Source organism: Kogia breviceps, chromosome 8 (assembly GCF_026419965.1).
Source record: "Kogia breviceps isolate mKogBre1 chromosome 8, mKogBre1 haplotype 1, whole genome shotgun sequence".
In the NCBI taxonomy this organism is placed as follows: Eukaryota; Metazoa; Chordata; class Mammalia; order Artiodactyla; family Physeteridae; genus Kogia; species Kogia breviceps.
The window spans coordinates 22,740,697-22,755,695 of NC_081317.1; the positions used below are offsets into that span (position 1 = coordinate 22,740,697).

Sequence of the window (14,999 nt, forward strand, 5' to 3'; positions counted from 1 at the left end):
ACTTATGTCAGTCCCACAGCAGACCAATTGTATTTTTCTCGAGTAAAGCGAATCTGTGACATTTGCAATTTGTGGGAACACAAATAACATTTTCTTGCTCTCCTACAATAGAGCGCCACTGCTCCACCTTTCAGAAGCCCAAAGGTGTCATCGTGTCACCCTCCAACTGTGGCAAGCATCCAGCCAAACCTGGGACGATTTGTCAGCTAAGTTGCCACCAAGGATTCATTTTATCAGGAGGCAGAGAAGAAGTGAGGTGTACCACCTCCGGAAAATGGAGTGCCAAAGTTGAGACAGCTGCTTGTGAAGGTAGGTCCATACAATGGTCAGGTTAAAAACCAAATTCTATATAATGACACATTGGTGCAGTGTGGGACTGTCCCTCTTTGCAACTTTTGCAGCGAATCTATGGTAAAAGGATAGTTGTAACCCCCAAAAATGCTATGAAGATGTCTGTTACAAAATCATGAGCTCACAAAATCCAATTACAATGTACCAGGCAATAATAGAAGAAATAGAAAACTAAGGATGATATTAGAGCTGGAAAGCAGGTTAAGTTTTCCATTGGGAGTTGAAGATCTTTGGGGAATTTCTGGCTCCTATAAAGCGGTTGAGATTAAATTAATTTTTTTTAAAAAAGCAAGTCATCAGCCCTCTGAAACCTGCATCTCAGTACATTCACAAGAGAACATTGCCATCTTCCTAGCAACAAGAGCCGAATGCTTTGAAAAGGAGCTACTGAGAGCAAGAAAGAGTTCTTAGAAGTAAAAATATAAATATCTCTAAGAGAAGGATCAAAAAGTGGAGTGGATGTTGTTGAAAACAATATTAGTGATTTGACGAAGCAAACTGAGAATTCCTTCAGAATGGAGAACTGATAAACAAGGAACCTGAATATCCCAATGGATCAAGCCCAAAAGATGGAAGTTAAGAGATACCTGTGATAAATCGAGAAACCCCAATAGAGTTCCAGAAGCAGAGAGAAGATAAGGGATGGAGGAGAAGAATTTCCTACCAGTAGAAGAAAGTTTCCCTGAGCTTCAGAAAGGCTTGAATTTTTTGATCAAAATAGCCTTAGACCTTGTTTATCTATTTTATATAAAGTAGTATATATCTGTTAACGCCAAGCTCTTAATTTGTCCCTTCTCCCCAACAAGAAGGTCCTACCGAGTAGCTCAGGGAACTATATTCAATATCTTGTAATAACCTATAATGGAAAAGAATCTGAAAAAATATATATACATTTATATGTGTATATATATGTGTGTGTATATATATGTCTGTATGTATAACTGAATCATTTTGCTGTACACCTGAAACCAACACAACATTGTAAATCAACTATACTTCAATAAAAAATAAAGTACCATTACCAGAGAAATAGAGTTTATTGATCCATGTTCAAGAAAACAGTGAGTAATGTGAGTCCAAAAAAAAATAGGGGCTTCCCTGGTGGCTCAGGGGTTGGGAGTCCGCCTGCCAATGCAGGCGACACGGGTTCAAGCCCTGGTCCAGGAGGATCCCACATGCCGCTGAGCAGCTAGGCCAGTGTGCCACAACTACTGAGCCTGTGCTCTGGAGCCCGCGCTCCACAGCTTCTGAACCCACATACTGCAATACTGAAGCCTGCGTGCCTAGAGCTTGTGCTCCGCAACAGGAAAGGCCACCGCAATGAAAGGTCCGCGCACCGCAACGAAGAATAGCCCCCGCTTGCCACGACTAGAGAAAGCCCACGCGCAGCAACAAAGACCCAACTCAGTCAAAAATAAATTAATTAATTAAAAAAAAATAGCCTCTGAATGTTGGGCAGGCATACTTTCACTACTCCTGGTGAAATTTCCAAGGTCCAAAGTTAAGGAGAAAATCTGAAGTTTCCAGAAAGAAAAGAGAAATTCCACAAAGGAAATAAGGGTCAGACTCACACTACACTTCTCATTTATAACTCTAGATGCCAGAAGGAAATGTAGCAGTGTTCTAAGAATACAGAGGGAGAATACATATAAACTTTAAATTCCAAATCCATTCAAGCTAATGTTCAAGTGTAAAGGAAAAATAAAATACTGCTTTAGATTTTAAGAGTTAATATGCTAATGTATCTTTGTGGGGGAAAATTGTCCAAGTATTAGCCCCTCTGAGAAAAGGAAAGTATAAATTGAATAAAGTTTTAAAGAAACAAGAAGGTGAGACACAAATTAGATCAATTCGGATATATTCAGCTGCAAGTTACAGAAGAGCTGATTTAATGTAACGTAAGAGATTTATTATACCATGTAATAAGAACTTAGCTCTACAGTGACTGATGTGGCTATGTGGAATGTTACCACATCTAATTCAGTATCTGTACTGCAAAGTTTCACACTGCAAAAAATATCATTGGCTTTAATTTGTTGTTTGTTTTGCCAGTACATTTGAGCGCACTAATTAATTCCACCTGACAGCATTGTTTTCCAGTGCAGTTGCTTCCTGCCACAGTCAACATTCATTTTTTTCTGTCTCCTTATTTCATTCCAAAAATATTTATCAAACTCCTGTCATATGCCAGGAACTATATAATACAATGGGACAAGAGATATCCTGGCATTCAAAGAACTTAAATTCTTTGGGGGGAGAAAATTTAATTTCAAAATGGCAAAATGAGTTATGGTTAGGAAGGACAGAGGGCCATAGGCACTTGTGGAGTGAGCACCTAAAATGGACCAGTGGGGTCAGAGAAGCTTCCTGAGGAGCTTGTGCCTAAGCTGAGAACTAAAGGACAAGTAGGGGTTACCTGGGTAAAGGGGGAAGAGAGCATTGATTCAGGCAAATAAAAGCACATGGACAAAGACCCAGGTATAGAAAGAACCGTGGCGCTCTCGTGGGACTGAGAGTATTCGATGTGGAGACTGAGTTCTGGTAAGGGATTTGTCAGAGAGGAGGGGATCTGTCCCCTCTTAGGGGAGCAGGTCCCGGTTCAGGAAGGGCTTCATAAGTCATCCTGAGATACATTATCCTGAAGGCAGTTGTAAATTCCAAATCAGTCAGGAATTGGGATGTAAAAAGCAAGTCACAGAGTATTAATATCTTTTTACCTCTCTCTTAAACGACTTAGAATTACACATTGATATGTTAACTGATTTGTGTATTTTCTGAATCAGATGTGGAAGCTCCTCAAATCAACTGTCCTGCGGACATAGAGGCGAAGACTCAGGAACAGCAAGACTCTGCTAATATCACTTGGCAAATCCCAACCGCTAAAGACAACTCTGGGGAAAAGGTAAGGTTTAAGCAAATATTTGCATCCTTTGTCAGATGGATTCTAAATACACTGCAAATCTGTGTGCTATTGAAAACTTACTAATTAATGATAGTGCTCGCTCTAGCTGCACTCATAAATGTTAATGCCCCGTCTGATGGAAGAATGATCAGCCTTGAATTTTTCATTAGAAATTTCAGATGAAAATCTAAAAACGGAAACCCTTCATTCCGTGGATACGTTGGCTGAGAATTCTTTTGCCCCTTCCCAGGCTCTGAAGATCTTTTAAGAAAAAGAAAGATGGGGAATCAATCTTAGTTTCTATTTTTAAGCCTATGTTTTAAAATATGATCCTGAAATGATTGCATATTGGCCAGTCTGACGAAGATAACATCAGTGTTTCTTACTCAGCTTTTTTAAAACCAACATTATTCAGAACACAGTATTTTAGTATTGTATGTGCAGTAGCTTGAGATAATTATCCATCAGATGCTAGGAAAGGAATTAGGAATTTAACACCCTCTTAAATCTGTACTTTTACTGTTCACATACATGAAGATGCCCGTAAATAGTATATAGTTTTGGGCTTCCCTGGTGGCACAGTGGTTGCGAGCCCGCCTGCTGATGCAGGGGATGCAGGTTTGTGCCCCAGTCCGGGAGGATCCCACATGCCGTGGAGCGGCTGGGCCCGTGAGCCATGGCCGCTGGGCCTGCACGTCTGAAGCCTGTGCTCCGCAAAGGGAGAGGCCACAACAGTGAGAGGCCCGCGTACCACACACACACACAAAAAAGCATATAGTTTTTACACCTGCATGTAAATATGTATGTAAGTTGTGTCATTCAAGGACATGTGCCATTCAAGGACACACACACAATATGTTCTGATAATTGTGTTGAATAAGCACAGTATACTTTGAAAAATCAAGATAACTTTTTTAAAGTGTATTATTAAATATAGTCATCACTCTGTATATTACATCTCCAGGACTTATTTATTTTATAAGTGGAAGTTTGTACCTTTTGTCCACCTTCACCCATCTTGAGCACCCCCAGACCCCTCTTCTGGCAACCACCAAACTGTTCTCTGTATCTGTGATCTTTTTTTTATTCCTGCCACTTATTAGCAAGATCATATGGTATTTATCTTTAGGTAACCAAAGACAAGGTAACTTTAAAATCTGATTTTAAAAGTGTAAATGTAAATTATAGTACTTACTGTACTGTAGGTGATGTGTGCATTGAGTGCTCCCTTGTGTGTAGTTTCCACATTCTATTAAGAGGCCCATGAAAACATGCATTGTCATCATTATCATCATCATCCTGGTCATTGTCATCAAATACTAAGAAGAGTGCAGGGACATACTTAGGATCCATGAGAATTTAGACTAAATGTAGCACTGGTGTGTTGAAATATTTTTTAAAAATACAGTGGAAAAAATCAATTGATTTGACCTCAAAAGTATTTCTCAATTTTTAAAAATAAATTTATTTTTTTAATTATTTATTTTTGGCTGTGTTGGATCTTTGTTGCTGTGTGTGGGCTTTCTGTAGTTGTGGAGAGTGGGGTCTACTCTCCATTGCGGGCGGGCTTCTCCTCATGACAGCTTCTCTTGTTGCGGAGCATGGGCTGTAGGTGCACGGGCTTCAGTAGTTGTGGCGCCTGGGCTCAGTCGTTGTGGCTCATGGGCTCTAGAGTGCAGGCTCAGTAGTTGTGGCACACGGACCTAGTTGCTCCACATCATGTGGGATCTTCCCACACCAGGGATCGAACCCATGTCCCCTGCATTGGCAGGTGGATTCTTAACTACTGCGCCACCAGGGAAGTGCCTCAACTTATATTTTTAATAGTTCTCTAGCAAACTAGAGAAAAATGCTTCAAATATGTCAAATGTTAGAATGTTTATTACATCACATATTAATATAAATTTATCTTTATCACATTATAATTTTCAAACAGACTAAGAAGGCAAACATATGGGTCAAAAAGAGAAGAATATATCTATATCATGCAATCATATGAGAATTTAATCTTACCATAAGACATTAAGATACTGCAAATTAAAACAATGACCTCATGCCATACTTTTGATTTACCAAAAGGTAATCATATTTAATATAGATCAAAGAACTTTGAATGGGAACTTTGACAATGATACTGTCAAATACTAACAATGGGAATGCAAATTTATACCATAATCTGGGAAATAAATTTTGTATTATCTATCAATAAAATGCTAATGACTTTGAGGTTAATAATTCTGTTTCTGGAAATTTATTATAAGGACATAATAAAAATATTTTAAAATTATCTGTACAAAACTGTTCATCGTAGTGCTGCTTACAACATTAAAATTTGGACCACCAGACGTGGACCTGCCCACCAGAAAGAAAAGATCCAGCCTCATCCACCAGAACACAGGCACTAGTCCCCTCAACCAGGGAACCTACTCAATCCACTGAACCAACCTTAGCCACTGGGGACAGACACCAAAAACAATGGGAACTGTGAACCTGCAGCCTGCAAAAAGGAGACCCGAAACACAGTAAGATAAGCAAAATGAAAAGACAGAAAAACACACAGCAGATGAAGGAGCAGGGTAAAAACCCACCAGACCTAACAAATGAAGAGGAAATACGCAGTCTACCTGGAAAAGAATTCAGAATAATGATTGTAAAGATGATCCAAAATCTTGGAAATAGAATAGAGAAAATGCAAGAAACATTTAACAAGGACCTAGAAGAACTAACGAGGAAGCAAGCAACGATGAACAACACAATAAATGAAATAAAAAATACTCTAGATAGGATCAATAGCAGAATAACTGAGGCAGAAGGACGGATAAGTGACCTGGAAGATAAAACAGTGGAAATAACTACTGCAGAGCAGAATACAGAAAAAAGAATGAAAAGAACTGAGGACAGTCTCAGGCACCTCTGGGACAACATTAAATGCACCAACATTCAAATTATAGGGGTTCCAGAAGAAGAAGAGAAAAAGAAAGAGACTGAGAAAATATTTGAAAACTTCCCTAATATGGGAAAGGAAATAGTTAATCAAGTCCAGGAAGCACAGAGAGTCCCATACAGGATAAATCCAAGGAGCAACACACCAAGAAACACGTTAATCAAACTATCAAAATTAAATACAAAGAAAACATATTGAAAGCAGCAAGGGAAAAACAACAAATAACACACAAGGGAATCCCCATAAGGTTAACATCTGATCTTTCAGCAGAAACTCTGCAAGCCAGAAGGGAGTGGCAGGACATATTCAAAGTGATGAAGGAGGAAAACCTACAACCAAGATTACTCTACCCAGAAAGGATCTCATTCAGATTTGATGGAGAAATTAAAACCTTTACAGACAAGCAAAAGCTGAGAGAATTCAGCACTACCAAACCAGCTTTACAACAAATGCTAAAGGAACTTCTCTAGGCAAGAAACACAAAAGAAGGAAAAGACCTACAAGAACAAACTCGAAACAATTAAGTAAATGGTGATAGGAACATACATATCAATAATTACCTTAGGGCTTCCCTGGTGGCACAGTGGTTGAGAATCCGCCTGCCAACGCAGGGGACATGGGTTCGTGCCCCGGTACGGGAAGATCTCATGTGCCGCGGAGCGGCTGGGCCCGTGAGCCATGGCCACTGAGCCTGCGCGTCCGGAGCCTGTGCTTCGCAATAGGAGAGGCCACAACAGTGAGAGGCCCGCGTACCGCAAAAAAAAAAAAAAAAATTACCTTAAATGTAAATGGATTAAATGCCCCAACCAAAAGACACAGATTGGCTGAATGGATACAAAAACAAGACCCATATAAATACTGTCTACAAGAGACCCACTACAGACCTAGGGACACATACAGACTGAAAGTGAGGGGATGGAAAAACATATTCCATGCAAATGGAAATCAGAAGAAAGCTGGAGTCGCAATTCTCATATCAGACAAAATAGACTTAAAAATAAAGACTATTACAAGAGACAAAGAAGGATGCTACATAATGATCAAGGGATTGATCCATGAAGAAGATACAACAATTGTAAATATTCATGCACCCAACGATGGAGCACCTCAATACATAAGGCAAATACTAACAGCCATAAAAGGGGAAATCGACAGTAACACAATCATAGTAGGGGACTTTAACACCCCACTTTCACCAATGGATAGATCATCCAAAATGAAAATAAATAAGGAAACACAAGTTTTAAATGATACATTAAACAAGATGGACTTAATTGATATTTATAGGACATTCCATCCAAAAACAAAAGAATATACATTTTTCTCAAGTGCTCCTGAAACATTCTCCAGGATAGATTGTATCTTGGGTCACAAATCTAGCCTTGGTAAATGTAAGAAAATTGAAATTGTATCGAGTATCTTTTCTGACCACAATGCTATGAGACAAGATATCAATTACAGGAAAAGATCTGTAAAAAATACAAACACATGGAGGCTAAATAATACACTAATTAATAACGAAGTGATCACTGAAGAAATCAAAGAGGAAATCAAAAAATACTTAGAAACAAATGACAATGGAGACACGACGACCCAAAACCTATGTGATGCAACAAAAGCAGTTCTAAGAGGAAAGTTTATAGCAATACAATCCTACCTTAAGAAACAGGAGGGCTTCCCTGGTGGCGCAGTGGTTGAGAATCCGCCTGCCGATGCAGGAGACACGGGTTCGTGCCCTGGTCCTGGAAGATCCCACATGCCGCGGAGTGGCTGGGCCCGTGAGCCATGGCTGCTGAGCCTGTGCGTCCGGAGTCTGTGCCCCACAATGGGAGAAGCCACAACAGTGAGAGGCCCGCGTACCACAGGAAAAAAAAAAAAAAATAGATGGAGAGATATACCATGTTCTTGGATTGGAAGAATCAACATTGTGAAAATGACTCTATTACCCAAAGCATTCTACAGTTTCAATGTAATCCCTATCAAACTACCACTGGCATTTTTCACAGAACTAGAACAAAAAATTTCACAATTTGTATGGAAATACAAAAGACCCCGAATAGCCAAAGCAATCTTGAGAACGACAAACGGAGCTGGGGAATCAGGCTCCCTGACTTCAGACTATACTACAAAGCTACAGTAATCAAGACAGTATGGTACTGGCACAAAAACAGAAATATAAATCAGTGGAACAGGATAGAAAGCCCAAAGATAAACCCACACACATATGGTCACCTTATCTTTGATAAAGGAGGCAAGAATATACAGTGGAGAAAAGACAGCCTCTTCAATAAGTGGTGCTGGGAAAACTGGACAGGTACATGTAAAAGTATGAAATTAGAACACTCCCTACCACCATACACAAAAAGAAACTCAAAATGGGTTAAAGACCTAAATGTAAAGCCAGACACTATCAAACTCTTAGAGGAAAACATAGGCAGAACACTCTATGACATAAATCACAGCAAGATCCTTTTTGACCCACTTCCTAGAGAAATGGAAATAAACACAAAAATAAACAAATGGGACCTAATGAAACTTAAAAGCTTTTGCACAGCAAAGGATACCATAAACAAGACCAAAAGACAACCCTCAGAATGGGCGAAAATAGTTGCAAATGAAGCAACTGACAAAGGATTAATATCCAAAGTTTATATGCAACTCATGCAGCTCAATAACAAAAAAACAAACAACCCAATCCAAAAATGGGCAGAAGACCTAAACAGACATTTCTCCAAAGAAGATATACAGATTGCCAACAAACACATGAAAGAATGCTCAACATCACTAATCATTAGAGAAATGCAAATCAAAACTACAATGAGATATCATCTCACTCCGTTCAGAATGGCCATCATCAAAAACTCTAGAAACAATACATGCTGGAGAGGGTGTGGAGAAAAGGGAACCCTCTTGCACTGCTGGTGGGAATGTATGTTGATACAGCCACTATGGAGAACAGTATGGAGGTTCCTTAAAAAACTACAAATAGAACTACCATATGCCCCAGCAATCCCACTACTGGGTATATACCCTGAGAAAACCATAATTCAAAAAGAGTCATGTACCAAAATGTTCATTGCAGCTCTATTTACAATAGCCAGAACATGGAAGCAACCTAAGTGTCCATCAGCAGATGAATGGATAAAGAAGATGTGGCACATATATACAACGGAATATTACTCAGCCATAAAAAGAAATGAAACTGAGTTATTTGTAGTGAGGTGGATGGACCTGTAGTCTGTCATGCACAAACATAGGGTGGATAGCTAGTGTGAAGCAGTGGCATGGCACAGGGAGATCAGCTAGGTGGTTTGTGACCACCTAGAGGGTGGGATAGGGAGGGTGGGAGGGGGACGACTCAAGAGGGAAGAGATATGGGAACATATGTATATGTATATGTATAACTGATTCACTTTGTTGTAAAGCAGAAACTAACACACCATTGTAAAGCAATTATACTCCAATAAAGATGTTAAAAAAAGATTTAAAAATAATAATAATAAGATAAAATAAAATTTGCGACCAATTTAAATGTCCTTGAATAGATTTTTCTTTAAAAAATTGCCATGTATTTATTATATAGGTTGTAAAGATATTTAAGTTATAAGTTCTAAAAACTATGTATGAGCATAAAAAATGTTTCAAGATATTATGTTTAATAAAAAAGGAACAACATTTCATATGTATCCCAACTCTATAAACTATACAGATAGTCTAGAAAGTAGTATACCAAAGGCTATGTCTGATTTTTTTTTCCTTTTTGCTATACATAAAACATTGTCTTTTTTACTTCACTTTGCTAATAATATATAAGCCAAAAAATAATAAAAGTACTATTAACATTAACTTTAACTTTCCAAATATTTCTCTCCAATAGGTGTCAATCCACGTTCATCCAGCTTTTACCCCACCTTATCTTTTCCCAATTGGAGATGTTGCTGTCACGTACACAGCAACTGACCTCTCCAGCAACCAAGCCAGCTGCACTTTCCATATCAAGGTTATTGGTAAGTCTTCAGATTACTTGGGTAGGTTTGTGAAAATAATCCAGTACCCCCAAAGACTTTGCTTCTCATTTATCTTCATCAGCTCCTTTCTCACTGATTCTTCCTTCTGTCATTGAAGCCTACTGAAGCCACTTCCTCTTTGAAACCTACATACCCTTGAATTATCACTCTGTCTCTTTGACCCCTGCCTATATGAGCCTTTTGAAAAGTTCCCAATGGTTGCCGTCTCTTCGCTTAACTGCCGTTTATTCTCAAAGTCACTCAAGTCTGGCTTCTGTCTCCTTCACTCATTGAAACTACTTGCATCAAGGATACTGTGATCTGGAGAGCTAATCCTACTGCACACTTTTTAGTCCTTGACATGTTTCCGTAGATTTTACATTATTAACAATGCTCTCTTTATCAAAACTGCGTCCTTCCATAGCTTCTCTGACACCAGTCTTTCTGGGTTTTTTTCCCCCATTATTCTCATTTTTCCTCCTTGATGCTTTTTTTAGGCTTCTCTTCCGCAGACCAACTCTCAAATGTGGATCATCCCCAGGATTCCGGCCTTGACCCTCTTCTCTTTCTTTCTCTCTAGTTTTCCCGGTAATTTTGTTAACTGACAGCTCCCAGATGTCTATCTCCAGCTCAGATTTCTCTTCTGAAATTCAGAGCAGTATATAATACTGCCTACTGACATTCCCACGTGGATGGCCCACAGGGACTTCAGACTCACCCAAACCTAAAATATCTGTTAGCTCAGAAAATGGAGTGAAGACCTAGCTACCATGCAGAAATCTGGAAGTCATTCTTGATTCCTCTCCCTCCATCACCAACAACTAATACCTCATCAGGTTCTACTGGTTTCATATCCTCAATATCTCTGAAATCTCTCCCAGTCTCTCCATCCACACATCCCACTGCTATACATCACTCCTTCTTCCTTATTTTACTTTATTTTTTTGGTTTGGTTTACTCCATCATCTCCCAATCGGTGTTTGTGCTTTCAATCAATTCAGTAGATACCAGACACCCACCAGCAAGACTTAATACGTGGAGAATATATGAAGTGGTCTGTAGCACTCAAGAGCACAGACTCTGAACCCAAACGGCTTGACTCTGTAGCCAGCTCTCCCACTTAAGGCAGTGTAACCAGTCACCTCTCTGTGCCTCAGTTTCTTCATCCAGAAATAGAATTAATAAATAGATTACCTTATAGGGTTATTGTGAGATTTTTGATTAGTTAAGATATACAAACTGCTCAAGGTAGTGCCTGACACATTACGCTCTGGGTAAATACACTAACATTTTTGTATTTTGGTCTCAGATATATTTTAATGTTTCTTTTAAAATTCAGTACATTAACTTCATTTTATTTTAAGACTTTTACATAGCCTCTTGAAATAACTAATGTGTATCAAACTGGCTTCTTACCCTAGAAATGATAGGTTTTGGTGAAAGTAGATAAAAAGACTCATAGAAAAGTCGGTCTAGTTCATGTCGTAGTGCTTAGTTGTTTTAAATGGCCTTTTCAAGGTTGTTTTAAGCATGAACTTTATCAGTCACCTGAAAAATATGTTGCATTTGTTTTTTTGGTGCTGTGATTTTAAGCATGAAAATGTGATTCAAGAGTTTGCCAAGTTTTCATTTTTCACAATGAAGAGTCAGCATGATGAAATGTAAAAAGTGTACTGGAGTGTCTAGCTAGACACCAGCTGAATTGTCACATTATGAAAGAGAGAGGAGATGGGAGGGAGGAGGGGACAGGAGAAGGAGGGGGAAAGAGAGAGTGGGGGAGAAAGGGAGGGGGAGAGAGAGAGACAGAAAATATTCCAAAGCCTACATTTTCTTGTTTTCCTCAGATGATGCGGGTGTCGGTGTCTTAATGATAAATGAGAGGAAATAGGAACGCTTTTGTTTAACATTCCACAGAGTGCTGCCTCACTTGCTTTGAATGGACTTTCTCTCCCTCGTGGAGACAATGCATCTGGCTGGTACCTCCAATTCTTTGACAGTCATTGGCCCTCGTCTTACTGCTCTCCTGTCCCTGAACTTCAACTTTAAACTGTTTGACTAAAATCAGATAAATTTAGAAAATCTTGGAACTATTTCATTTGCAGTTTCTTTTGGGAAAATAGTAAATACTGTCGGATTTGTAAATTTAACTATGAATTGGCTTGATTCAGCATTCTCAGAGGGCACTGACCTCCTATGAGCATTCCTTCATTCTTCTCTTTATTCCGCGACTTTTTCTGAGCATCTGTTATGGGCCAGGTGCCCTGCTAGGCCATGGAGACCTAACTGTGAGCAAAAGAGGCTCCACTGCTGGTTGACAGAGTTTATAGCCTAGGAAAGTAGTAAACCAAAGATCCTGTACTAAGGAAATGACAAACAGGAAAAGAGAAAAAACTGAACATTTATCCATAAGACTTAGCTTAAAACAAAAAGCTGTATATTCTCCAGAGGTAGAGCTCGTTTAATTTCAGAATTATATGTTTCCACACGTCATTGATAGTATATCATCCTAATCTTGAGGCCTATGGCTATAATTTACCAGCTTAATGACCTAAGGCAAGTCTCTTAAATTTGCCTGGTTTAAGATTCCTTACCTATGTAATTAGAAAAGTAGTATTCGTCCAGTCTCCCTCAAAAGCATGTTATTACAGATAGAAGGACATTTCAAAAGTGTAAACATTAATAGTTATGTTAAAATTTCCTCCTTTACACCTTCTTTATTGTCCTTTACTGGCATCCTAAAAATTCCACCACATTCCGTCAGAGCTTTGAAACCTGGCTCATCCGCGCCGCCACCTCAAACCCCTCCTTCAGTGTAGATTACAGTGCCCAGCAACAGACTCACAGTTCTTTCATTTCTACCATGGCTTTCACCCCGTCTCCACTGTAGCCACCCATTCCCATGTCCACACCCAGTTCTTTGTCTTTACCAGGAATTTATCAACCTTAGGAATCTTAGACTCCAGTGTCCCATCTATGGACATAACCTCCTGGCCTTCCAGCAATACAACATCCTCACTTACATCTTACGTATTCTACAGCGTGACTCGGATCCCTGCCCATTGGTCCTTCCAATTAGCACCTATCAGCCCTTCCGTTAAGAGGAGGATCGTGGGAGTGATCCCAGTGAAATGACCGCTTTGGTCATTTCACACCTTCCGATTATCTGGGAAGGTTTTCTACACTTCTAGGTGGATCAGCTCAACTACCAGTGGCGAAACTCACAAATGAAACGCTCACTGTATCCTGAATTTGCCTTTCATACTGCTGTGCTCATGGTGATTTTAGCAATCTGGTATTCCTTCTTCAACAGGCAGAGGGAAGTATAGCAAGAATCAGCTTTTTCTTTTGAGATTGAGGTCAGGGATGAAACATACCTCATCCTCAAAGGGACGCCAGGGCCAGCCTTGTGTCTAACAAGGTCAAGGTTCTCTGCTAGCACAAGTAGACTTCAGTTCTCCCTTGCAAACTTCCTCATCAGTTTTGAACATCAATTGTGACTTCATTCTCTGATTTCATGTTCTTTAGATGTAGAACCACCTAGCATAGACTGGTGCAGATCCCCACCTCCAGTCCAGGTCTCCGAGAAGGAACATGCTGCCACCTGGGATGAGCCTCAGTTCTCGGACAACTCAGGTGAGAACGCGGAGATCGTGTTGTCAGTATGCTACCGCCGAATTATACTTTATTTTAAAAAGCTTTTAAAAAGATAAAAGAGAAATGAAAAGCAAATTACATCTAAATAGAATGAATAATTATATAAGGTAATATGTTTTAATGCTAGGATAATGATATATAATTTAACATTATTAGTCTTACCTATCCATGGCTCTTCCTTTCATTCAATATTCAGTGGACATTATTAAACGTGTACAAGGTGTTTTATTTGAAAGTGTTCTAATAAATTCGTCGCGTCTGTAAGCTTCCACTGTCCTAAAGACATAAACTGTGCATCCTATTGGTAAATCTAATGCAGTTCTATGTTTTCATACTCAGTTCTTAAACATTTGTCAAAAAAGTTATACAAATTCATGGGAAAACAGAAAAAAAATGAGCTAATATAGCTGAAGTTCACTTTAAAGCTTTGACCAAAACCCCCAAAACAATAAGAATGCAAGTTAAATAGATTTCTTAATTAAATTTCCAGTATTCACAGAGACTGACCTATTCAAGGAAAATTATTTAGTAAGAATGCCTTAATTTAATAGGTTTTTGAGTCAACAATTTCTGTGTTAGAGCATAAAATTGTATCTTTTATTTTCTACTAGTGGCCAAATCAGTACAAATAGAATGCCCAGCTGGTTTGTATAAATAGAAAATGAAAATTCAAATCAAATAAAGTGACTGCGCACAATAACCCCCAAATTGGATTCCTTCTTTCCTTTCTAGGGGCTGTGTTGACCATCACCAGAAGTCATACACCGGGAGACCTTTTCCCTCATGGGGAGACAGTAGTGCGGTACACAGCCACTGACCCCTCAGGCAATAACAGAACATGTGACATCCACATTATCATAAAAGGTATACTCTGCATAAGCCTCCAAAAATCTAGTTGAACTTGATATATGTAATCGCTATTGCACTCTATTTTGTGAAAGAAAATAGTCTATGAGCAGTAGATGTTTAAAGTTAGATTACTGACAGATTTTATTGAGATTTCTGATTACTACTCCTTCACTTCATGGTAAATAGAAATATTTTCTTCCAGGGTAGTCTTTAATTAACAACTTATTAACATTTTCTCAAAAGTTGAAAAGTATTGTTGTCATGATCCTATTTTGAATGCTTGAGGAGACAG

General features: G+C 39.0%; 1 protein-coding gene across 1 annotated transcript in view; it reads left to right on the top strand.

Moving 5' to 3' along the window:
- SVEP1 (sushi, von Willebrand factor type A, EGF and pentraxin domain containing 1) overlaps positions 1-14,999 on the top strand; it is a 193,390-nt gene that overhangs the window by 84,208 nt on the left and 94,183 nt on the right. The window contains exons 7-11 of the mRNA XM_059072281.2: positions 112-309; positions 3,135-3,253; positions 10,075-10,204; positions 13,730-13,837; positions 14,591-14,722. Of these exons, the coding sequence (XP_058928264.1) occupies positions 112-309; positions 3,135-3,253; positions 10,075-10,204; positions 13,730-13,837; positions 14,591-14,722 (687 nt within the window). The remainder of the gene's footprint in view (positions 1-111; positions 310-3,134; positions 3,254-10,074; positions 10,205-13,729; positions 13,838-14,590; positions 14,723-14,999) is intronic.